This window comes from Euprymna scolopes, chromosome 2, assembly GCF_053919585.1.
Source record: "Euprymna scolopes isolate OS-2025 chromosome 2, ASM5391958v1, whole genome shotgun sequence".
Taxonomy (NCBI): Eukaryota; Metazoa; Mollusca; class Cephalopoda; order Sepiida; family Sepiolidae; genus Euprymna; species Euprymna scolopes.
This window is the reverse complement of record NC_136483.1, coordinates 38,822,897-38,850,633: the sequence shown is the minus strand read 5'-3', so window position 1 is coordinate 38,850,633 and position 27,737 is coordinate 38,822,897. Positions and strand designations below refer to the sequence as shown.

Below are 27,737 nucleotides of genomic sequence, written 5' to 3'. Positions count from 1 at the left end.
GTTTCGGCGATGGTACAGCGGTTAGAGTTTAGTTGAAAGTTCAGGACCTATTACGTTGAAGACTCTTTTTTGAAGCCTTAGGAGCAAGAGATTAGTGGCAGATGCACCAGCCTAGATGTGCCAACAATACTTCATGCATGGGCGGACCATACCCTTGTAGAGACACAGGATATATATGAAGCAGTAGATGTATGTATGTATGTATGTATATTTGTGTATTTGTGTGGTTATCACCTCGCTCTGGAGTATGAAGTGTGTGGAAGATTATGTCTGAACAGAGCTGGGCTGATAAGCCACCAGACTACTCATCAGCGCAGTGGGCCACAAAGCAGTCTTGTGTTGCCAGATCTAACCTGTGTCAACTGTGGGCAGACGTACAAAACAGCAGGTGGTTTGAAGCAGCATTTGATTATACATAGAAGTGATCATCAAGAACGTGTTGCTAGAGGCGCACATGTCTGCACAATGTGTGCCAAAGAATGCCAGAGTTTGGCAGGGCTTAAAAGCCACGTTCATGCAGCCCATCACTGATTTGTTTTCGTTTTTCTGTATATCTTTCTTTTTTCGTTCTATATCAAGTAATGGCAATGTTTGAAAACGAATTTGCCGCCATCATCATCATTTGTGTAAATACTTAACCGATAAACTCTTAAACTACTTGTCACATAACACTGAAATTAACAGGTAATAGTAATCATAATGAGTTTAAGGATGGTTTACAACGAGTAAAATCATTGTTTGGATAAATAATGCATGCAGAAATATGTCGGCAAGTTGAAATGCAAAATGCTCATTTCTACTTACCGACGTATTTCTTATCTACCTGATGAATTAGCTCAAAAAGTAGAGAAACGTGGCTGGGGTGCTAAATATTTTGGTTTCAGTTTTAACTCTTGGCATTCAAGTCATATCTTTTTAACATTTAAGATCAATACTATACATATATATATATATATACTAGCAGGCCACCCGGCATTGCTCGGTCATAAAATACACTTAAATATAATATTTTAATTAATGCAGATTTCGTATTTATTATTATGCAAGCAGTTCAGCCCGGCTTTGCTTGAGCCCTATGTACCGTTCATAACTTTATGTGCATATGTATATATATATTAAAAAGTTTGACTGATGTCCAGGTAACCCACATCTAAAATTTCAAGTGTTTAGACCTAAAATTGGTGGAGAAGTTTGGTAGTGCCTGCAAAGGTCATTCTTTCAACTTTGACCTCTTGACAGCCAAATTTTCGGCCCAAGACTGATTAAAAACATTGCTGCATGCCTGAATACCCTTTATGTAAAATTTCAAAATTGGCTGAATAGTTTGCTAGAGACTACAAAGGTCAAATCTTTTGAACTTTGACCCCTTGGCAGCCAAATTTTCAGCCAAAACCCGATTAAAAAGCTTGCCCTATCTCTGAATACACTTTATGTAAAATTTCAAATATTTAGACCAAAAATTGACTGAATAATTTGGTAGAGACCGTAGAGGTCAAATTGTTTTTAACTTTGATCTCAATTTTGACCCCTTAACATTTATTGTTTTAGGCTCAAATCAAATTAATAGTTTGATCCATGTCCAAGTAACCACCATCTAAAATTTCAAGTGTTAAGACCCAAATTGACAGAGGAGTTTGGTAGAGTTTTCAATGGTTAAATTATTGAACTACGCCCCCTTGACAGCTAAATTTCTGGCCAAAAACGGATTAAAAAGATTTTCCCAAATCTCAATACTCCTTATGTCAAATCTCGAGTCTGTAAACTGAAAAGTGACAGAGTAGTTTGGTGGAAGGTAAATGTACACACACACACACACACACACACACAATTTCGCTTTTGTAAATATATAGATTATATTGGACCCCATATATAGTAATGATTCAAATAGTTAAAAAAATGACTCATGTGTCACCATGAGAATCGAAAGGAAAATGTTTAGCTTACGATTTAGTTTACCTTTGATTTTAATGCCTTAACTATGAAGACATGTTTGCTGCAAGACTAAAAATTAAAACATGAACCAATAGCTATTATGTTACACATACATATTCGTAATGCCGTCATTCGACCTTCACCTGATAAATTCCATGTTTTTAATTTTCACCCTTTTGCACGGATTTTTTTTCCAGCTAAAACCCATATATAGTTTCACATGGGTTCGAATACCCTATATATTAAGTTTCATGTCTGTAGACCAAAAACTGACAAAGGAGTTTGGTGGGCAAAATATTTTAAACATATATATATATATATATATATATATATATATATATATATATATATATATATATATATATATATATATATATATATATATATATATATATGAGAGAGAGAAAGAGAGAGAGAGAGAGAGAGAGAGAGAAAGATGCATACATAAATATATAGTTTGAATTGGGTATATTAGACAACGTTTTTTCATTCAGACAGACATTGTTAAAAATCAATAAATATATATATATATATATATATATATATATATATATATATATATATATATATGTAAAATAATTATTTTTAAATTACAAAAAGAGCGTCTGCTATTCTCAAACTCCTAAACATTTTGGTAAATATGTACTATAGCTGTATAAATTATTTGACCTACCTAAAACCATCTAAAGTTATTTGTTGTTGTTGTTGTTGTTGTTGATGATAAAGCATATTAGCCCGGAAGGAACCATAAAAAGCTTCGTTTTTATCATTTTTTAAATAATGTTTTTATTAGACAACAAAAAAATCTTATATGCAATGGCGGGCATGTTTGTTTTTTGTTTTGTTTTTAATTGAACTTATTTGAAAAAAAAATCATGGCTGTGACAAGTTAATTTAAAAAATAAATAAATAAAAAATAAAGAATTTTAAAAAATCATGGAAAAAAAAATTAAAAATTAAAAGGACCATGGAAAAACGCACTTAACACTTGAAACGGGGAATTAATCTTACGTTTTTGAAGTAGTGGAATAAAAGTTCAGTAGGAAAAAATGATAGTTTACACTTTTTGGCGTTTCACTTCCGTTTTTAGCGTATTTCAAAATTTACATAAAGCCTGAATATCTGAAATTAATTATTTGCGGTTTTGTAAATTGTTATACATTACAATAAAGATTTTGAAAAATAAAATACGATACAGCATATTTATAACTCAATAAAATAGACATAGTTGTCTTTATTATACTTTTAATAAATCAACATAGCTAAAATAGATGTTTCGTATTTCGTTTCGGCCAATTTTACTAAAACCAACCCAAACGAGGCTTTTTTAATATCTTCGCATTTTTTTATTTTTGAGCCTAGTTCTCAACTCGTAAGTATATTTTATTAATGGATTTATATTTTTATCGAAGCATTAAGTCATAAATTATATACTGTTTGCTTATAGATTTTAACGAATGCATTTCTTGATGGATATTTTAGTTAATAGTTAGTTAAAAGCAATAACCAAACGTTAATACCAGCAACAATTTTTATCTTTAATTTCGTTAAAAACATTTCGATATGAAATTCATTGTTTTATGCAATTTAAATTCACATTTATATAGAAAAAGTTACACACACACACACACACACACACACACACATATATATATATAATATATATATATATATATATATATATATATCGTGTGTGTGTGTGTTTTGCTTTAACTCGTATATTTAATGAATTTAAGAAAATCGTATTACATTGAATAATATAAAAATGAACTGATGTTTGCTTAAATCTTATAGTTAAAAATTAAAACATTTTCTCAGTTCAAACATTAAAAGCAATATTTAAATAATTTTTAGCAAAAACGAAATAGAATTAATTCAATAAACAGCTGCGGGTATCTCTTTCGTATTCACCTTTTTAGAGGTCAAGTCACATGTTTTTGTTCATTCGTGCAATTACTGTTTAAAATAACCAAATATTGTTTTGTTGCTTATGCACACAAATGAACCATGATACTTGACTGTTCACGATAAGCTTTAATGTTGCTTACTGCTTGTCTACATTTGGGCCTATAAAAATTTTCGGTTTGTATTACTGTACACATAGATTCAAAAAAGTTGTCAAAAAACAAATATATAACAAATAAATGTTATCAAAGGCAAGATAAGTTACTTTTCTATCAAACTGGATATATTTTTTGTGTTTTTATTCAATGTAATATGTTTATTCAGCCCGAAAAACATGCAGTGTTTACCGATGTATTGGAAAATTCAAAATGGCGCCCGACTCTCTCTTTAACACGGTAAGTTTGGGAAAAGGTGTTATAAATAATAAACTAGACAACATACTATTAAAAAAACACCGAATATATGTCAACTTATGTCACTGTAACATATATTGAGCGAATTTCTAACAGTATTTTGTCTAGTTTATTATTTATAACACCATTTCCCGAACTTACCGCGTTAAATAGAGAGTCGGGCGCCATTTTGAATTTTCCAATACATCGGTAAACACTGTATGTTTTTCGAGCTGAATAAACATGTTAAATTGAATAAAAACACGAAACTTATATCCAGTTTGGTAGAAAAGTAACTTATCTTGCCTTTGATAACATTTATTTGTTATATGTTTTTTGACAACTTTTTGAATCTATGTGTACAGTAATACAAACCCAAAAAAATTTTTCCAGAAACATCTTTTAAAATCTTTATGATGTACGTACCTGTCACCGCACGAAGATGTCATATACCAAAAAGCGCATAAATCGATCGAGTAGTTCTTTTTTATTATTTAAGAAAATCACCCCCTCCCCCAATGTAAACACAGAATTTTTGTTGGGAGGGGTCAACGTAACGTGTGAGTGCTCATTTTACGTTAAAATGTGTTCATAAACGTTATTTTCGTTTTTAAAGGCCCAAATGAAGACAAGCAAGCACCACTTTAATTTTAACGTAAAATTAATTCCTATCAGCAATTTAAAGGCTTCAAAATCATTTACAAATGTCGAAGACTACGATGTAAACACTATTTTGGGAACATCTCATTTTCAAATTCATTGCCGTTTCCTATCGGGTGTTTTTCGAATGCTCTAATAACCATGTCGGATTAAAATCAAGTACTTTTTGGAGATTTTTCGTCAACTGATCTCATCTCATATATATGAATACCCTGGAAACGAACTTTTTTTCTTTTTTTTTTTTTTTTCAGAATAACAGAATATTTTTAAACTGGTAAAGTTGGTAAATATAAATCAGTAGTGATTTTTTTCCCAAGATATCATGATATCAGCTGACGAAGAATGTCAACAAAGAAGGACGGAACTTAACTTTCACTCCATATTATCACTGAAAACCTAATCCTAAAAAAAAAAAAAAAAAAAAAAAGTTTGGAGTGATTCTATCAAACTGTCCATCCTTTCCTCATTATTATTGATATTTAAAATGGCATACATTGATTTCTACGTGGTTGTTCAACATTGAAATTGTCAGTTTAAAAGTAATTTGGGTGCGTACAGACTAATCCCCAGAGCTGTTCATATTTGTTCAGCAAGGAGTTACAACAACCGAAAGATAAAATTCAAGTTCTGGAAATTGAAAGCGAAAAGCAAAAAAAAAAAAAAACAACACTTGCTGATTTATTCACACTGTTATATTTTTATTTTATTTATTTATTTTTAGTTGCCCCAAACAAGGTATATTGCCAATGAGATGTAAGAGTCTACTGCGGTTAAAAACCAGATTTATAGGCGCCATCTTAAGTGAGGAGTTGTGCAGCAACGTTGCATTTAAATTTCTGCATATTGTAATAGTCGATGGGAGAGGGGGTTGAGAAGGACTTCCAAAGGCAAACGGTTCGAGGAAAGAAGCTATTATAGTAAAGTTTTCTGGCCTCTCTGGCTGCAGTGAAGGGATGGGATTTTGCTGCCAGTTGGGTTGGTGAGGAGTATTTATGTTGAGGGGATACAGCTGCAGTAAGTTTCTGTGGAGATACTTGTTAAACAAGTGGTGATGAAACAGTGGTTGGAGTTTGATAGATTGTGCAGGACCTATTAAGTTAGAGACTCTTTTTAGCACCTTGTCTAAAAGGGAGAAACCAGTGATTTGTGCACAAGCCCAGAACACACATACACAATACTCGATGCATCAGTAAAAAGTTGTTTTTTATAGAGATATGCAGGATGGAATGATAAAAGTGTTGCCCTAAAGAAAACAATTTTTAAAATTTTATTGTCAAAATTAATTCAAGTAACTTGATTATGTAGTAGAGCTGATATCTATTAAATGTAGCCACCTTCAGCTTCAATCACCGCCTCAATATGGGTCCGGAACTGAGAGCGTGCCTTTTCCACAAGCGCCGTTGGGAGCTCAGTGAATACTTTGCTGATAGCGGTGATCAGGTTGGTTTTGGTGTTGTGGGACGTATGACCAAATGAAATAGTCTAACAGGTTCAGGTTGAGGGAAGAGGAGGTGGCCAGTGAGAGAAAAGTACAAAGTCGTAGCACTTCTGAAGTGAAGCCTGGGTCTCTTTGGACTTGTGCCCAGCTGATTGCACCAGGGGATCACCACATTCTTGAACACATCCAGGTACACTTTGGTGTCGACTTTCAAGCTGACTTTGAAGATCTGAGGTGGCATGATGTCACCCTATACACATACCTGTTATTAGTGGCAATCCAGTTATGCAATTTGAGAGTGCTGGTAATGATCCTATTGTCATAAGTTGAATCGGTAGATAGCATACAGTGGCACATCTCCGATCTCGCACGTTAAACATTGTGTCATTTTCAGATATGATAAAAGTATCTTGTTGCTCTTGGAATTTGTACACAACTAGTCAACGGTCTACAACAAAAAAGAAAACTGGTTTTCATCAAACAGAAATGGAATCATGTCGTCTTTTCTAGGACAACAATTTTATCGTTCCATCCTATAGTATATTGGCAGGTGTAAAATATTTTCTAGCCCACTTGGTAATATGCATTTATCCCAATTCACATTGCCTGTAAAGTTTAAATGTTGGATTTTTGGGAAGGGTGTTATCAGCCATGGGAATCAAAGTTTTGTCTTTGTAGCTTTGAATATAACCATCCATTTTTAGACTCATTCTACTAGAAACTGGAGGTCATTTTTTTTTTTTTTTTTTTTTTTAAGGATACAACTATATCTTAGTTATGTGCGTTCAGTGTCCAAGCATGTTTAGAATGGAGCATAGTGTCATCAAATATATCCATCTCAAACACGATTGCATCAGAGTAATCATTTATGAAGATCAGAAATGAAAGTGTCCAAGTATTGATCCCTGCAATACACCTGCATTATGTGATGTTCAGATGTATAGCCATTGAAAACGATTTGGGTCTTTTAGCTAAAAAAAATCTAATAGGCCAGGAATATTAATGGCCTCTGGTGTGGTACAACATTGATATACCCAGGCAGTTTAGGAGGTCGCACATAGCAGAACGAATCACTGGTTGTCTCTATAATGATTGGTTGGTATAAGAATTTGTTGAGAAAACCAACATTTTCATTGCTTGTAGCTTTCTTTTGACTCTGCCACATGCCCAGAGTTTGTTGCCGATTCCATTATTAATGGCGCAAAAAATGTTGACAGGCAAACTAATAACAACAAAATGATTAATAGATGCAGTTTTTGTTGTTCTTTTCAAGATTTGAACTGAAACATTAGAAGTGAAAACTAATATGACTAGACTGTAAAAAAAATCCAAGTTGTCATGACTATCACATGTCAAAAGTGTGTGTGTGTGTATGGGGGAGGGTACCTGCCTCCGACAATGACAAGATTAAACAGATGAATTCTGCTCCTCCAAAAAAGAAGTACTGGTCCAGATATAAAAATAATTTAGTTAGTCCTCAGCATTCTTTCACAGATGAGGACACCACAGGCAACAGGGAATAAACTCATTTCCTTGCCAAAGGGAGATGAAAAGAATAAAATCTTTATCACATCCAAAAGGAGAATGTATGACATCAAAATTGGTGCCATTTGAAATACCTCAAGATATCAACCCACGTGCAGGGTTCAAAAGTTCACATTTGCATCTAGCAAGATTGAGTCTTACTTCAATGTGAGCCTCACATTGAAGTATCAGGTTGAGTATGTAAACTTTCAAAAGGTTTAAGCATGAATCATCCCTATTTGCCTATTGGTTGTTGAGTCACTTGTGTGACATGGAATAGGCATGATTTTTTTATATGAGAGGTTTTTCTGAGAGGAAAATATTAGTAAAAGCTAAGGTACAGACACTGAAGGATGTTATAATCATTTGAGACTTTCAGCCTAATTTTATCGTTCATGCAAAAAGTTATACTTTATTATACTAAACTAACACTATTTCATTCACATTAGTAGTTAAAGATGATAAAGTATACATCTTTGTCATTTTTTGTATGCAAACTATTATTTCAGCTCACTTGTTCACAGCAGAACGAAGATGCCTGTCCTTGGATTGAGACGTTTTTCTGAACTAAAGTAGAAGAATTGCTACCGCAGACATATATCTTACTAGCTGCATCAGTATCAAAGTTTTGCAGATTTTTAGATGTCATGTGGGTGTAGAATAATTAACAGAGCAACTAATGAAATGCATACGATCTGCATGGTATCTGACTACATTTAATGCTGGGTCAGATGAAATATAAGATGGAATCAGTGATTGTATCACAGATATAATGCTTGGGAGGATGGTCTTTTTCTACAGAATAGATACTACACTTTGATCCTGTGATCTATGTTGGGTAGCAAACTCCTCTAACTCAAACATAAGAAATATTTGGTATTGAGGGCTGGTGCCAAGTCTTGCTTGGATTAGAAAAGATTGCTATGGCAAGCTTAAAACCTTTGTTTTAATAAACCTCTCAGACAAGATCGTGTGTGCTTCTTATCTATAGCTAACTTCGATAAAAACATGTTGAATTATTTTTTATTTATTATTGATCAAGTATTTATTGAAATCAAAACTAAAGTAAGGGAAAACTAAAATGTATTTTAAAATAACTGGAAAGATAAATAGATTTTGAATTATTTTTCTCCATACCCTCCACCTAGGCAATACAATTAGTTTTACACAAAAAAGCTGGCTAAAATTGATTCATTTTCAGTGTAGATGGAATGCATAAATTTACAAGAAAATACTTGACAATTAAAAGTAGCGAAAAGATTTTATGCTAAACAAATTTGTGAAAAACTAAGGCACCTTTTATGAAAAGTTTAAAAATGTGGAAATTAAAAATTCATCATTCATAAATTTTGCTGTGTTCTACATACTTGTTTGTATAGAAAAACATTTCTCCCAATGTTCATTTATTAAAACCAAATTATTTATTCTTTTGTACATATTTTTTAAAATCTCATGTTTTTACTCAAAATTCGTAGTAATTCTCATCATTTTATTTATAGATATTCTTGTGGTCAAGAAATATCCAATTCAAAAATGATTCCAATCTACAGAGTAAATCAACAATAAAGATATATAAACATAAAGTAAACCAGCTTTATGTTTATGTTAATATGAATGATTGGATTTGAAGATTAAACTAAATTCGTGGAAAGAACCTGTCAATCACCTTAACAAAAATAATGTACTTAGTCACAAGCAATATGGATTTCATCCTGCAAGGGTAACGGCTAATGTACTATATTTATTTCTAGAGCAATAGCTCTTAATATATCAAAAACTGGGATCTAGGATCTGGCGCAAGAAGTTGCTTTACAGTCGTGTTACAGATGTTTCTATCATTCCAGAAAGTATCTCTCCAGATACAATCCTCTCATAAAAGACAGATGCACATCTGGGCAGATGCTGCTCAGAGCACTCTGCCCTACTTTGACTAACTATATTTATTTCTAAAGCAATAGCTCTTGACATATCAAAGGCCTTCAATAGGATCTGGCGCAAGGAGTTGCTTTACAGACTTGTTTACTAATAGATCTATAAAAATAGTTGTCGATGGGTAGACATCAGACACACTTCTTGAAGAAGCCGCTTGTTTTGATGAACTTTTAGGACTAACTTTCACTCTAAATCTAAAATTGAAGATATGTATCCAGTCTGTTGCAAAGGTCGTTAAACAAAATAGTTGGATGTTTCTACCATTCCAGAAAGTATCTGACTCCAGATGTAATCCTCTCATAAAAGATAGATGCACCCTGGGTAGATGCTGCTGAGAGTATTCTACCCTACTTTGACCGAGTACAAAATCAACTTCGAAACATAACAGGAGATGATCTCTACTGTTCCCTACAACCTCTTTCTCACAGAAGAGACATTACTAGTGTCTCTTCACTCTATTTTTATTTCCATGGAAAGTTCTAGACTGAGCTTCAATCTTTGGTTTATCCTTGTAAAACATTCACAGCAAGAACTTGTTTTGCTACTACAATGGAAAAAGACATCTGATTCATATGAAATAAGTGAATGAATGATGCTCAACAATCAGCAACAATAATAATTAATAGATGAAAAATTAAATCAATAACATAATTCTATGATTTTATATAAATTTGTTGATAATATCAAGATAAATAGTGCAAATGCTGACAAAGCATAATTTTTTCATGTAATTTTTGACAAACGTTGTACACACAAGTATTGGTAAATCCATACTGAAACATACAAATGTAAACTATGCTGTGATTTGATGAGCGCTTATGTAAACAAAACATTTTGAAAGCTTACCAAAAATTTTTAAACCTGAAATATTGAAAGTGTTCTTCTAATTTAATATTTTGATTACATATTTTTAATCAGATTTTTCGTCAGTCTTGCATAGTTACAAATCCAAGCAGCTTCCAATTTTGAGACTCATCATAAGTAAATGGTGTTCCTGAATCTGAAGACTCTGACGAAAATGTAGGTCAACACATAAGAATATACAGAAACTGATTATTTTCGTTGAAATATGTTTGACAGTTTTTTTTTTTCTTTTTTTAATAAATGTTTATTGACAGATTTTTTAATAAATATGTATATTTACAGAAATAATATTGAAAGTAAAATTTATTTTTTGAAATATAGTAAACTAGCAAGGCCACCCGGTGTTGCTTGGGACCGTATAAGACAATGAGAAAAATTTTGAACATGCCTGTTACTCTTAGGATAGAGGAATTTTTGATGTCTAATATCATTTGCCATCTTGAGCAAAGAAATATTTTACCTACCCTAGGACGGGTATTACGCAACATGTATGGAATAATTGTACCTTCATTGCACAGGAAATTTACAGCACGTATGTGGAAAAAATTTTCTTACCTAGGGTGGGTTATGTACAACACATATTTAAAATTATTTAAATAAGTTTATGTTGTGCTAAATTTTCGGTATGCCACAGGTAAGAGTGTGTTTTTTTTTTGTTTTTTACACCAGAGTGCTATAGTGAAGAAGCACCTGATTTCTTATATAAATGTTATGCTACTCGAATATATTACATGATTTTCGATTTTGATAACTTATGTACGTCACAGATAAGAATTTCTTTGTTTTTCATATGGGTACTTCACTGTATAAGTACCTTATTTCCTGGGTAGGATACTGTAGAAGTACCATTTTTTTTCTGATTTAAAAATGAAAGAACTCGATACTTTTAAATAATTTTCTGTTGTGCTAAATTTTCTGTGTCTAGAGTAAGAATTTGTTGGTTGTTTCATCTATTGCTATAGTGAAGAAGCACCTTATTTCTCATTTAAAAGTCATGCTATTCGATTATATAACTTGATTTTCAGTTTTAATGACTTTTATGCACGTCACAGGTAGGATTTGATTTGTTTTTCATATGAGTACTATATTACACAAGTACCTTATTTCTTGGGTAGGATAATGTATAAGTACCTTATTTTTAATATATAGATGAAACTATTCGATGATTTTACATAATTTTATGTTGTGCAAACTTTTCCGTATGTCAGAAGTGAGTTTGTTTTTATAATAGAGTGCAATATTAAAGATGCACCTTATTTCTTATATAAATGTCATACTACTCGAATATATTATATAATTTTCGGTTTGGATTACTTTTTATGTACGCCACAGGTAAGATTTCCTTTGTTTTTCATATGGGTACTATACTGTACAAGTACCTTATTTGTCGGGTAGGATACTGTACAAGTACCTTTTCTAATGCAAAAATGAAAAAATTGCTACATTTATGTAATTTTCTGTTGTGTTGCATTTTCTGTACGCCAAGGGTAAGAATTTGATCTGGGTGCTATAGTGAAGAAGCACCTTATTACTCATATGTAAGTCATACTTGAATATTAAACGTGATTTTCGGTTTTAATAACTTTCATGTATGTCACAGGTAAAATTTACTTTGTTTTTTCATGAGTACTATACTACACAAGTACCTTATTACTTTGATAGAATTTCTTGTACACATAAATGCATGAAAACTGATCATTGTATGTGATTTTTGGAATATGACTATACAAATATGCAAACATATAATACATTAAATTTATAATGATCAGTTAATTAGTATAGGAGTGAATCCAATACATACAAATATATAAGTATATACTATACTAATCATTTATAATGATTGGTTAATTAGTTTAGGAGTGAATCCAATACATACAAATATATAAACATATACACATAATTAATATCCATAATGATCGGTTAATTAGTTTAGGAGTGATTCCAATGCATAACAATATATAAACATATACAGATAATTAAAATTCATAATGATCAGTTAATTAGTTTAGGAATGAGTCCAATACATAGAAATATATTAGTATATACACATAATTAAAATTCATAATGATTGGTTAATTAGTTTAGGAGTGATTCCAATACATACAAATATATAAACATATTTAAAATTCATAATGATCTATCAATTAGTTTAGGGGTGAATCGAAGACATAGAAATATATAAACATATACACATAATTAACATTCTTAATGATCGGTTAATTAGTTTAGGAGTAGATCCAATACAAATGCAATTACTTGATCTATTTACATGATTTTTGGAATGTAACAAATAAGCTGATATATCATATATATTTTGAATATGACATTTTCGTTACGTAAATCAAAAACATTCTTCTGTGTTTTTTTAATAAAAGCATTCTTATGTATTTATTACATAACATTTAAAAATCAAGAATATCGGAATGTTAAAAAGAAAAGAAATTATGGCGATCAAAACCGCAACAGTTGTGCTAGTAATCGGTCACGGTAGCCATTGCACCAGTGGGACAAAAGCGTTGAAAGCATTGTGAAATATCTAAATAAATAGATTTTTCTTTTTCTTTTTTTTTTTTTTTTTTTTTTTTTTTTTACAAAGGCATCACCACATTATCAAGGCCCAGAGGCCACTCAAGGATAAGGGTTAAAGAGTGTACAGTAGAAATTGGTCAATATAGTAATCATTAGTAATGAAAATTTGGTAAATTTAATAACTTATATGGAACGGCTCATCAAGAACTTATTTACTTTAGACTTGAACACAACCATATTGTAGTCAGCCGGAAAGCAGGAAAACGGAAGACAATTCCACAGGCGTGCAGTTCTAAGAAAGAAGCTTTGTTCATGGAATCTACGTTTAGGTTTAGCCACAGATAAAGAGTGGGGGAAATTATTGATAGTGTTTACAGCTAGACGAGTGTTTCTTGTGAAAGTTTGGCGAGGGGGGACCAAAGATTGAAGCTCAGTTGAACACTTTCCATGAAAATAACGATACATCAGAGACAAACTCGCAACATCTCTTCTGTGAGATAGAGGTTGCAAGGAGGAGAAAAGGACATCTCCTACGAGGCTACGAAGTCTATTTTGAACTCTATCAAGGCAGGACAAGTCCTTTCTAGCAGCTCCTGCCCAGATGTGGCAACAGTATTCCATCCTTGGACGTACCTGGCTCTTATATAGGTAGAGAATAGCATCAGCAGTGAGATATCTACTGGATCGATAGAAAGATCCCACCATTTTTCCAGCGGCCTTGGCAACAGATTTGATATACGTGTTCCATTTAAGATCAGGAGTAATGGTCAAGCCCAGAAGCTTGTCAAAACTTGAGGCCTCCTGAAGACGAGAGCCATTCATTTCAATTGATGACAAATGTGGATTAGAATGTTGATGATGTAAAGAGAGAAGCTTGGTTTTAGATGCATTAAAAGTAACCAGCCACTCCTTTCCCCATTGTACTACGTGCTCAAGATCAGAGGAGAGAGAATTGGAGAGAACTTGCTCGTTTACTGTCTTAGATGTGGTACCATAAATGGTAGTGTCGTCAGCATAAATGTCTACAAATGATGTAAGGATATGATTTGGAAGATCATTAATGTAGATCAGGAAAAGAGTTGGGCCCAGGATGGATCCCTGAGGGACACCGGCATTAATACTGTGAGCTTCTGATTTTTGCCCCTCAACTACTACTCTTATGAACCTATCAGAAAGAAATGATTTAATAATTGAGAAGACTTTTCCAGCTATACCATAGCTAGCGATCTTATGAAGTAAACCTTTATGCCATACCCTATCAAAGGCTTTAGATATGTCAAGAGCAATTGCTCTAGAAAGATTGCCACCGTCGAGAGATTTGCTAATCCTATGCGATATAACTGTAATGACATCTGCTGTAGATCTAGCAGAACGGAAACCATATTGAGTGTCACTAAGAAGGTTATTTTTGTTGAGATGTTTGATTACTTCTGTATTTAACACAGATTCTAGCAACTTACTCATGACGCACAGGAGACTTATTGGCCTGTACTGAGAGGGGGATGAGCGATCACCTGAATTCTTAAATACAGGGCATACTGATGAGGTTTTCCAGGGAGATGGGAAACTATTCTCCTTAAGACAACGTTTAAACAGTTTTGTAAGTATGGGCGCTAATTCAGGTTGAAGTTTTTTGAGTACTATAATTGGAATACCATCAGGGCCAGTTGCTTTACTCGAATCAAGGTTTTTGATTAGCTTCGCAACATCACGTACAGATATACGTATATCACATAGCGTGTTTTCTGATACAGGAGGAAATATTGGGGGTTGGCGGTCTTGGTCGCAAAGGGTAGAATTTGCTGCAAAGTTCTTGACAAAGAGTTTGGCTTTGTCTGATGCTGACGAGATTACCTCAGGTCCATTGATAATAGTTGGGATGGAGCACACGCTTCTGTTCAGGATTCTGTTTGCTATTTGCCAAAACTGGTGGGAACCAAGCCGCTGCTCAGCTACTTTGGACTTAACAGATTGAGCATACAACTCTCTTGCGTTCCTTATTACTTTCTTACAATGGTTGCTGGCAGTCCTGAAAATGGCTTTAGTTTCCATACATCTATTACGTTTGAAGCAGTGGAAAAAGTGATTTCTGTGCGCAATGGCAGCAGCACATTCTGGAGAGAACCATGGCTGGCTGTTAGGTTTTTTCTGAAACTTTTTAGAGGGTATGAAATGGTCAATACCTACAATTAACCATTCAGTTAGGTCTAATACTATAGAGGACACATCCTTTTTAAACATGGAATGCAGAGGTAGATCAGATATAAATGTACGGAAGCTATCCCAGTCAGCCTTAGTGTATCGATATACTGTACGATGAAGAGGTACATCTGGGGACTTATTACATTTCATTTTTATCTTAATTGATACAACAGAGTGGTCGGAAGATCCAAGAGGCGACAGAACAGAAACTGAACATAGTTCAGGGCAAGTTGTGAGAAAAAGGTCTAGTAGGCTCGCATACTGGCCATCATTATCGGGCACACGGGTAGGTTCCTGAACAATCTGAGTGAGGTCATAGGCAATGGAGAAATCATGACAGAACCTCCCCTCATCATCGGTCTTGTTTGAGTGGGTCAACCATTCAACGTTGTGAACATTGAAGTCTCCACATACGTGAATGTAAGCTGAAGGATAAGTAGAAAGGACTTGGTCAATTTTCTCAGATATGCTTTGAAAGATAGTAACTCCACTGTTGTGGGGGCGATAGAGAGTAAATATAAATGCAGTAGTGTGAGCTAAAGCAACCCGGAAGCACATATAGGGTAAGTTAGGATCTTCCCTGGAGATGTCCCTCCCACATGGAAAGCTATCTTTAATATAGGCACATATTCCATGCCCATGGCGATCTTGGGGGTCAGATTTAGAAGTTAAGTTAGAGTATCCTGAAATTGCAAACTCATCTAGGGAAATAGCCTGTCCAATGCCAGTTTCACTTAAAAATAAAAGGTCTGGTTTAGTCTCCTGTAATTGGGTTTCAACCTCTGGAAGGTTAGAACGTAGACCCCTGATGTTGGAGAAGGAGACATGGTAGTAGGGGTCTACGTTGGAAGTTGGGGAACCGGGTTTAATCGTGTATTTTTTCTTGAAACTTGTCATGATGAAATTTTGGAATTTGTGGACTAGGTCGACAGATTTACTTAGAGCAGGACAGAGAGGGGAAATTAAGAGAGAAAAAGAAACGAAGAATTTTTTATTTTTTTTTATTTGTAGTTAATGATAAGGTAAAGCCGTAACAATTACCCACTAGTATGGCATCGAGAGGCCCCACCAGAAGCTACTGCATGGTCCAGAATCCATTCACCAAATGGCAATACAGCAGCCCCAGTACTTTGCACCTGCTGATAGGACAGCCTCCTTAGTGGTTAATCCAAGGTTCGGGTCCCTGACTATCAGGCGGATAACGTCAGCCCAGACAAAACGTTTACCTCCAGCACCCTTACTAGTGACATGGCTACAAGGATAGACATAGAAACAGAAAATTTCCGCCATCTCAGCCAACTGTTCGCAAAAATACTGCCAACCTAGAAAACAGCTTTTTCTTCTCCCTTTGTCCGAAAAATCACTCATTTAAAAAAAAATGAGGACTGAGGGACAAATAAGAAGAAGCGAGAGTAACAGGAGCTGCCGATAACGCATCCACAATGCAGACACACACATACAGACATAGTGAGTTTTATATATTAGATTAAGAAAAATGAATGATGTTTTACTCGATGTACATATACGCACAACGACGCTATGGCGCTATGCTTGTGAAGGTGTCATTTCTTTCAAGTTTGAACCCCTTAGCAATTGTTTTAGCTGATTGTATACCTCTAATAAAATTCTGCACCAAAAAGGCAATCTTTTGAGCTATTGCACATCGTCCAACGATCATCTGTCTAGGAGGAGATACAATTTGAAAAATGGAGACAGACAGACACACACATACAGACATAGTGAGTTTTATATATTAGATTAAGAAAAATGAATGATGTTTAATCAACATAATTTAAAAAAATTAATTTTTTACATAATTGTACTGAAAATAAAATGCGCATTTGTCGATATATATTTAAACTAAATAATAATTATGAATCCTGATGATATTGCCAAAAAGGTAAATTAAATAAAGGAAATGTAATATAATGGAGTCTTCAGATTACATAACATTGTTTACTACTTAGGAGTTTTAAAACTGAAAGTTCCTATTTACAATGCCTCCCTACGGGGCAGAGTTAGACACCAGGGTCGTTTTTTAACGTGGAGAAAAGGAACAAAAATAAAAATCGTCTCAGTCGTGAAGGATTTCTCCTCCACTGACAGAGAACAAGAAATTGAAGTGCAGAAGTTGCTTGAATCAGTAAATATACATCGTTGATTTTTTTTTTTTTTTTTTTTTAATGCTTATTCATATTGGTGCTTATGGCAGCATTTAAAATGATAGAAAATACAGAAATGTTTGTATGATGTATGTACCAGTCACGGGACGAAGATGAAAATTTCCAAAAGTCATGTAATTTGATCAAGTATTTTTATTTTTATTTATTTATTTATTTTTCTTTTTTTCAAGAAAATCAAATTTCACTCTATTTTGATAAGGGTGAAAAATAATCTGGTTACCTCCCCTTATGCTCTAGAAAAATATGGCCTTGTCTGTCACTTATCGGTAAAGAAACTACAAATTTATTTTTTGTAATTCAAAAAAATAACACTTGATCAATTGTTTTGATTTTTGGAATATACAATCTTCATTCCATGACAAGTAAAAAGTAAAAAAAAGAAGCTTTTTTTCATTTTTTTTTTTTTTTGTTTATCGCTATAAGTGCCAATCTGAATAAGTACCAAATCTTTTCACTTATTTGCATTTCATTAGTTTTTCTATGAAACAAAATATACAGTACTTTTCTTTTAATTGTTTATACTTGTTAGTTGAAAAAAAAACAACCTCTGGCCAAACTACAACCGAACACATCTTAATGTTAATAACCCTTTTTGTTTTGATTTGTTTTTTTTTTTTGTGTGTGTGATTAAATGCAAAGATTAATTTTTATGGTTTCTTAACGAATGTAATCCTTCTGTGATTTTTTTTAAAACGATTTCACTTGTTACTGATTATTTCTAGATTTGCAGATGTTTTGTTTTTCCTTTGTAGCCAAAAAATGTGAAGATATTTTCAAGTTCCTCTCGCCTGCAGATACATTTCCCCCCTCGCCTGTTGCTGAGTTTTTTTTCTCCTAATATGAAAACAACTGGTTAGTGAGTCTCTGCTTCCTAAAAAGGAATGCATTTATACAATTATTTGTTTGAAGAGCAAGATATTTGTAAAACATCTGTCTACAGAGTTTGAATGTGGCTATATTTTAAGCCACATTTAGACTGAAAACTTTAAAAGAAACCAAATCAATGCTTTTTAAATAATTTTTCTTGGGTGTAAAGTCATTCTTGAAATAGAAGAATGATCCAAAATAAAAGGATGACAAAATAAATTATTATTCTAGAAAAAAAAATTCAATTGCAAATATTAAATATAGTTTTCCCAAGCAAAAATTGGCAGTGTCAATCCTGTTACTGAAGCTTTGAATTGTAAAGAATTCCTGGTAAAACTGGGGTAGGATTAATCCAGTCAAGATCACCAATGGTTCTTTTCTCGTGTCAAAACAAAAGCTATGATTGAAAAATTCAAAAAGATTCAGTATATTTGATACAGCGATTTTGGTACTTGATTCATTCGTTCTTTTGACACCTGGCTATAAATATAATCGTCCAAATATGTTATCATCCCCAATATCATACCAAAAATATAGCAACATCTCTGATAAACTTTTAGTATTTGATGAACAATAAATATTTATAGAAATCAATATAAAAGTAAGTTAGATTTGCTGTTGACTGGAGAATAGAAGAAAGTATATTGTCAGATGCCTTTTTTAATTAGTCTTTGAATGCTCGTATGTTGATAAAATGACTACAACATTCACAAAAATCAATGATAATTATGTCCAGAAGTCTGCTTCTATGTTGTTATCATATATGAATACTAGGTTTTTGTGGCTTTGCAAACCAAGTGCCAATACAATGAACTTTTGGATTATTTGGATTACTCTTCTCAAGTGTTATTTTCACAACGTTTTGATCAGTATAACCTCAAACCTTCTTCAGATGTACATTGTCAAACTTTGTTCCTAAAAAACAAAAATTTGTAAAACATCTGTTTACAGACTTTCATGAGTTCAACAAGATACACCTAAAGAAGGTCATGTTACATCACTGTTGTAGACCCATGCTAGGGGTCACAATTGAAAGAAACCACAAGTAGTGTAAAGTGTATAAAATATAATATGTATTTATCATAAAGAATACAGGAGCCACTAAAGTGGTATGAGAGATGGTATGAATGTCTCAATTTAGTCTCTGAAACCAGTGGTATTCATAGGACTGGTTAGTTCTCAAATAGGGGTGATTTGTACCCCACAACAATCACCCAAACACATTATGAAAAAATACTCAAAATAAGAACAGAGGTCTGAATTACAAATCAATTCTCACCTCAAAACTTCAAAAGCACAATGAACTTTTACCTATTCCTGATTAATATTTAATTTTCAAACCAAATGCTGAAGATGGCGACAGTGTTTTTGGTTCAATTGTAGTTTAGGGACTGTTAAAATATTTCATTGATTTTCTTCTTTTTTATTTATTTATTTTTTTTTTTCAAAAGTCCAAGTTTGAAAGAAAAGTTGATTCTTGGTCTTAAATTCTATTTCTTGTAATAAAAATTGCACTTTGCTTTTTAACAAAATTTGAAGATTTATTCAAAATCTCTCAAAGACTATCTTTATTTTATTCACTTATTTTTTGACAGTTTTGGTTTTTAAATTATCAATGAGTATGTTTTGGCCTCTTCATTTTTACTTTTAAAATTATTTTTTTTTTGTTTATCTATATATTCATAAAAGTGAAAGTGTCTGTCTGTCTACATTTCCCTACACAATATCTCTGTCAATTTTCAGTTTACAGACTCGAAATTTGATATACAGGGTACTGAGATTTGGGAAAATCTTTGTAATTAGTTTTCGGCCAGAAATTTGGTTGTTAAAGGGTCAAAATTCAATGATTTGACCTTTGAGAACTCTACCAAGCTCCTCCGATAATTTTGGGTCTAAACATTTGAAATTTTAGATATAGTTTCCTTGGACATGGATCTAACTTAATAACTTGATTTGAGCCTCAAACAATAAATGTTAAGAGGTCATATAGGGGTCAAAGTTAAAAAAAATTTGACCGCTTCAGTCTCTACCAAATTATTCAGACAATTTCTGGTCTAAACATTTTAAATTTTACATAAAGGATATTCAAAGATAAGGCAAGCTTTTTAATCAGTTTGGATTGAAAATTTGATTTATCAATATATATATATGTATGTTTGCATGTCTGTCTAAAACTTTTGACAGAGGCGACGGATTTTCACAAGATCAGTATCGATGACAAATATAAAAATAATATGCTAAAAACATTAATTTCTTCACCTTCAACTGGGCACTTTTCTACAGGGAGGAGTCACTTTTTTCACCAATATTGTCGAAAGTCATCCCTTCTTTTTGATTATCTAGTCTTCATTTAAACCTACGTCACTTTTGGTTTGGCGGTGGTCGTAACAGCAAAGACGTCACGTTTTTTTCCCATTCTTTTCCTCCTTCGCGGTATGGGTTCGAGCCTGCCTGCCTTCCTACTACTACTTTTTTTTTTCTTTTTTGCTCAACATACACTTCCTAACACTCGGGCAACACATGGCACCCATGCTAGTAATAAAATAAAATGAAAACAAAGATATAACTCTGCTTTGTTTGCTTAACATTAGAGCTGCTTCATACTTAATTTGGCAAGACTACATTCCTTCTCTTGAAATCTTTCTCACTATGGACCTGGTTACATAGATTATACAATTGACAAAGTCTTGGTAGAATGAAACAGTTCACCCTGCCATTTGTCTATTGACAACCATTTAGAAGAAAAGACATTGTCACAGGTTTCCAAGGTTAAACAATATTAAACTGATAATTCTGTTTCTCAATTGCTTTAAGTTAAAATGTTAAAATCTGTCAGGAGAATTTCCATTTCTCTCTAATAAATTCTTTCATTACTATTTCACACTATCTTATTCATGATAACTAGTGAGACCTGTGGAAATTCCACAGCAGACTTTTTCATGTGTATTATATATTTGTTGGCATTCTGTGGATGTTCAGCGTAAATGGTGATGCTCTGATATTATTGTAGCGCTTGTTAAAACTGCATAAGTAGTTATCTATGCTAGTAGGGAACCCAGCGTAGTCTGGTCATAAAATATGCTTAAATATGTTATTTTAATTCATGCAATTGTTTGTATAAATTATTATAGTCAACTTTCTATCGCTTCTTTTATATTATAAAGTTGCAATTTCAAAAATAAAAAAAATATATCCATATGACTTGGTGGATCAGCTTGAATCAAAACCGAAACCAAAACTGATGAAAAATATATATATATATATATATATATATAAATATAATAGCATGGGTGCTCGTGGTTGGAGGTGTATGTTGAGCAAAAAAAAAAAAAAAAGTGGTAGTAGGAAGGCAAGCTCGAACCCGTATCGCAAAGGAGGAAAAGAATGGGAAAAAAACCTGACGTCTTTGCTGTTACAACCACCGCCAAACCGGAAGGATGTAGGTTTTAATTAAGGCTAGACAATCGAAAGGAGAGGATGACTTTCGAAAATATTGTAGCCCGGTGTTCGAAAGTGCATGTTGAGCAAAAAAAAAAAAAAAGTGGTAGTAGGAAGGCAGGCTCGAACCTGTATCGCAAAGGAGGAAAAGAACAGGAAAAAAAACGTCATATCTTTGCTGTTACGACCACCGCCAAACTGGAAGTGACGTAGGTTTTAATTAAGGCTAGACAATCGAAAGGAGAGGATGTCTTTCGAAAATTTCGGCGAAAAAAGCGACCCACTCCTGTAAAGTGCCCAGTTGAAGGTGAAGATATTAATGATTTTAGCATATTTTTCGATATTTGTCGTCTGAAAGGTCGAACTTCAAAAAGATACTCATCTTGTAAAAATCCGTCGCCTCTGTTGAAAGTTTTAGGCACATGCAAACATACATACATACAGACATACATTTATATGTTGGTAACTAAAAATTTTCAACTCAAATCGATTAAAAACCTTGCCCTTTCTCTTAATAACCTTTATGTAAAATTTCAAATGTTTAGACCAGAAATTGTCTGAGTAATTTGGTAGAGACCACAGAGGTCAATTTTTTAAAAAACTTTGACACCTATTATGATCCCTTTACATTTATTGTTTGAGGCTCAAATCAAGTTATCAAGTTAGATCCATGTCCAAGGAACCTATATCTAAAATTTCAAATGTTTAGACCCAAAATTATTGGAGGAGTTTGGTAGAGTTCTCAAAGGTCAAATCGTTGAACTTTGACCCCTTAATCGCAAAATTTCTGGCCGAAAACAGATTACAAAGATTTTCCCAAATCTCAGTACATTGAATATCAAATTTCGAGTCTGTAGATTTAAAATTGACAGAGTTATTGCGTAGGGAAATGTACACACACACACACACATTCACTTTTATAGATATACTAGCATGGGTGTCCGGCGTTGCCCGGGTATTTGGAGGTGTATGTTGAGCAAAAAAAAAAAAGAAAAAAAAGCGGTCAATTTTTTTAAACTTTGACCCCTATTATGACCCCTTAAAATTTATTGTATTGGGCTCAAATCAAGTTATTAAGTAAGATTTATGGCCAAGGAACCTATATCTAAAATTTTAAGTGTGTAGACCCAAAATTGTTGGAGGAGTTTGGTAGAGTTCTCAAAGGTCAAATCGTTGAACTTTGACCCCTTAATCGCCAAATTTCTGGCCAAAAATCGATCACATAGATTTTCCCAAATCTCAGTACCCTGTATATCAAATTTCGAGTCTGTAGACTAAAAATTGACAGTTATTGCGTAGGGAAATGTACACAGACACACACACAGACACGTTCACTTATATATATATATAACTTGAGTTCCTTCAGCTAATTGAAATCAAAACTAATGAAGATTTTTGGTAAACTAATTTATAAAAAAAGTAGATGACTTGAATGCCATCAGCTGTAACCAAAGCTTATGAAGAATTCTTGGTAAAATTATTTGTTACAAAAAAAAAAAAATAGGTCATAAAAATTAAATGACACGAAAAAAAAAAGCTGTTAGTGTGTTACAAAAAATACAACATGCTATCGTATTAATATATAGATTAATGCCTCTTGTCTGATAATGCATGGGAGTTTAAAACATAAGTTTTGAATATGCTAGTAACAAGATGTCATTTTGATTTGCAAATTTTACCTGCATATATTCTGTCCAATTTTACAATATATATTTTTTAAGGTTGGGAGATTTTTAAGAAACGGCCAAAAATGGCATAAATAATTTAAATTTTTAAAGCTTTCCTCTAGGATTAAAATAATTTGGATCTTTTTCAGCATGTGAAAGCAGCAAGATGAGTCCAGGTTTAGCAAGATTATGTCAAACATTCAGGAGTTTAATGGTTTCAGGTCAGTTAAAAATCTTGATGCTTTTTGATTCATTAATTATTAATTTTTAATTACTCTTTTAATGGGATAGAATAGATTTGAGACATCCCAAGAATGAGTAACAACCAAAAAGAAGCAGATTTTTTTTTTTATTTTGACTTCCAGTTTTATCACTTATAAGAAATTTAAGATTTTTATGAGAAATCTATATATTTTTTAAATACAATTCAATTTTTTCTTAAAATACCTTTTTCAAACTGTGACATATTTTTTATTTAAATATCTTCTCTTTTGTCTATTGTTTGCTATCTATTTGGCTGGTCAAGCAGATAGGAAAACCATTCTTAACATGGGAAAGAGGGAGTCATTATATGAGGAAAAAATCATTAATCAGAAGACCTCATATCTTGCTTATCAATGGTGTTCCATCTGCAAAGTCAAAAAAAAGCAATCTCGACTATAAGTAGGTATTTTGTTAGGTTTATTTCCAAAACAAAATGTTTTTTTTAACTATGCACAGAACAAAACATATTTGTAAATAAAACCTTTTTATTTTTCATTTTAAATACACCAAAGTGTTTTGCTCATAATTCAACTGAAAGTAATTAAAAAAATTGAAGGGGAGGGGAGTATTATGGCAAAATGTCTACTTTTGGTCATTGCCTATTCTAGGGTGCCTCAAATCCATTTGGGTCCTGGATATGACCTTAAACTATATCCAATGGTGAGGCCCCAGCTTGCGGGCTTTGGGGAGTGTGGAGCCACCCTTTAATTGCTATTGCTCCTAAGTCCACTCTGACTCGGAGTGGTAGTACCTGTTAGGGTCCCAACTATGGGTTAAATAAAAACTGACTTGAAAACAACAAATATATTCTATTAAAATTTTTTTTCTTCAAAATCTTTGGATTCGGCATTAAATAACCTGAAAGGGTTGATATGCCGTAAAACAACCAACCAAATCCATTAATGATGAATTTAAAATTCCAAACCAATTATGTCTGTACAAACATACACAAGATTTTAGCTTGGTTTAGTTAATTATCTGCTAATTAAGTAAATTTGTGTTAAATATTAACCTATTTACTTATTATTTACATATAATATTGATTGATAGAATAATTTGACTTCTAAAATCTATTTATGATGTTGTCTATTTGTGAATATTCAGTTATTCTTATGGTACGTCTAATACAATTTTCAGTTCTTGTCTAGAATTTACCTTATGTTAAAAAACAAACTAAAGAAAAAGCTGTATAATGTACGTACTCATGGCAAAACAAAAATATATTCCAAAGTCATGTAAATCGATCAAGAAGTTTTATTTTTATGAAGAAAATCATTTTAAGCGATTAATGAAAATTCATAGGCATTATAATAAAAATAAAAATCTTGTGAGTTTAAATTATTGTTGAGTTATCTCTTATGTAAAAATAAAACTACTTGATCAATTTATGTGTTTTTTTGCTTTTTGGAAGTCCTAAAAAACTACATTTACACACCTGTTAGAGGTCACACCCAAAATGTTGTTTATGTAGAGGCCCTTCAAAATTAATGCTAAAAGGTACATTTATCAATGTTCAGATATGCACTGCTGAAAACTAAATTTTAATTATTACATTAACAGAATAGATTACTAATATCATCCTTATATGTATTGTACATTAAATAGTTAAAACAAAAAGAGATTTAACAGTTTTCAGGTACGCACTATGATATAAGATAATAATTGCCATTCTTACATATTTTGAAAGAATGACTAAAAGATTAAACTAGAAAAGAAGATTAAGACTACTGGCGAGACCTCCATAAAATAAAATGCATCTACTGCTTCTACTTCATGGGGGGGGGGGGAAGTTATTATGAATTAATGTTTTGTTTAATCAATAAGAAAATTATGTATAATTACAGAATATTCAAATATATCAAATACAACCGGGCAATGCCAAGTGCTTCAGCTATGTGTGTGTGTGTGTGTGTGTGTGTATATATATATATATATATATATATATATATACACACACACACAAATTATTCCATGGATTTCGGCCTTTTGAATTATTTTGGACCATCTTCCAATTACGTGATTTCCTTGGATTTTACTTGTGTGAATGGAAATTCAATTAACTTTCTTGGATTTATATTTTTGGATTTTACCGTCATTGGATTATTTACCTTTCACCAGACTATCCATTCACGTGTAATCACCTTTTTCTTCACCATATTCCCTCTGCTTCACTTTTTGTTATTAAGTAAGATCTTTGACTTACTTGCAGTTTCATCAAATACTTTTTTATGCAAAATCAGATCCCGCATTTTGCTAATTCCTACCCTCTGATGAGAAGGAAAGTATTTCTTCGAAACTGCAGATTAAGGACTATCCACTTATCAAGTGTTTCCTTTTCAGATTAAATATGTTTTTAACTCTTTTTCAAAGTGTTTTTTAACATGTTTTATTAACTGTTTGCTCTTATATATATATATATATATATATTATAGTGACATTGGTATGTCCTAGGTATGACGTAAAACTACATCCAGCAATGGGGCCCTGGTGCAGGAGCTCCAGGGTTGTGGGGAGAATGTCACTACGCCTTAATCGTTGCAGTGCTGGGTCACCCTTGGGCAAGGTGTAGTACCCACTAGCCCCCCTATTTAGGGTTACAAAAATCCAAGCCTGGTCAACGATGCTCTTGGCGGATGAACCAGCACTGCAGTGCCAACAAGAGTGATGTACAACTCGAGTCGGGTCTGCCTCAGCCATCGGATGCGGCTGATTGCATGTGTGCAGACTGTCCTAGCCTCTGTACTTTTGCTTTCAGTGGAGAGGGTGCTAGCAGTACTGAGCAAGCTGCTTATTCCTACTTTGCCTAGGCTGGGAGAGAGGTTAGTCCTGTGGCGATAGAGTACGATGGTCGTGCTCTTGCTGACGAGGGCGCCACTATCCCGATTCCCTGCCATCAGATGTCACATCTGCGCCCGGGGTTTCAGAGCTCCGATCGGACTCACATCACACCTCAGACAGACAGATAGATAGTCATAACAATTTGTCAATTCTGAAAACTATATTACATACTAGATTACCCATCACTTCTTGGATCACAGCCACTATTTATTCCACTTTGATTTCATTAACTATTTAAGAGACAGTTTTTGTTTTAAGAATAAGAAATTTGAAAAAAACAATAAAAATAAATCTGTTTAATTATTTAAGACTTTTACATGTAGCTAATACTTTATAGATTCAGTATATTTTTTTGTTTGTTCTATGTATAATTATACAAATGTTTTTCCATTCTTTCAGGTATCAGCAAATGTGAAAGTAGAAACTGTTTGCCTGGTCATATGAAGCTGTACGATGTATCTCGGGGTCAGCATACTTACTCTCGTAGGATAGAAACGCACCCATTGCCAACTACCTCTATACCACCTTACCTCTTGTCAGTTCCCTCTCTACCAACTGTTATACACAACCCGGGTATCTTGCCAATTAAATATTATGATTGTCCTATTACACCAGCCAAAGATTCTCACATAAACTTACCATTCCATTCGAGAATAATCTCAAAGGAAGATCCAACTTGCTTACTGGATGAATGGATCACAGAGAATCCTGAAGAAATTCAAGCAAAGAACATCCTCAAAATCCGACGCAAGAAGATGAACAAACACCAGCTGAAAAAGTTTCGTAAAAAGATGCGCTTTGTTCGTCGCAAAGAAATGCATGCTCGCAGGAAAAAGAAAGAGAAAATCTTTCAGGCAAAATTGGATGCTAAAATACAGGAAGGAATCGACTTTAATGCAGAAGAATTTTTACAAGACAAACTCGTATTAGCCCGAAAAGGGGGTTATAAAATAAATATATTTTCAAGATAAAAGTGAAAAAATTTTTAATTAGATTTTTGAAAAGCATTTTTTTGTATTGGATTGGATTGAATAAAATATTTGCTGAATATTATTTTTGTTGCTTTTATTTTTAATTAAACCAATGAACAGATTCAAAAGAA

At 33.0% G+C, this 27,737-nt stretch overlaps 1 protein-coding gene across 3 annotated transcripts; it reads left to right on the top strand.

Moving 5' to 3' along the window:
• The first annotated feature begins 3,173 nt into the window (after positions 1-3,173).
• LOC145291270 (uncharacterized) lies at positions 3,174-27,688 on the top strand. 3 transcript variants are annotated; one of them, XM_080136903.1, is made up of 4 exons: positions 3,174-3,304; positions 18,314-18,413; positions 23,683-23,754; positions 27,035-27,688. In XM_080136903.1, the coding sequence occupies exons 2-4, from the start codon at positions 18,401-18,403 to the stop codon at positions 27,604-27,606; spliced, it is 657 nt and encodes a 218-aa protein (XP_079993029.1). In that variant the 5' UTR covers positions 3,174-3,304; positions 18,314-18,400; the 3' UTR covers positions 27,607-27,688. The 3 variants fall into 3 exon arrangements, with proteins under 3 accessions (XP_079993029.1, XP_079993038.1, XP_079993020.1); XM_080136894.1 differs by lacking the exon at positions 3,174-3,304 and adding an exon at positions 17,639-17,674; XM_080136912.1 differs by lacking the exon at positions 18,314-18,413 and having other exon boundaries at positions 3,216-3,304.
• The last annotated feature ends 49 nt before the right edge of the window (positions 27,689-27,737 follow it).

Bases quoted from the DNA above. Each gene is read 5' to 3' on its own strand.
- LOC145291270 (XM_080136894.1), top strand. From the start codon at position 17,654: ATGAAAATTTCCAAAAGTCAT. The intron at 17,675-18,313 runs GTAATTTGATCA...TTTCCTTTGTAG, and splicing joins TGAAAATTTCCAAAAGTCAT to CCAAAAAATGTGAAGATATT. The intron at 18,414-23,682 runs GTTAGTGAGTCT...GATCTTTTTCAG, and splicing joins TCCTAATATGAAAACAACTG to CATGTGAAAGCAGCAAGATG.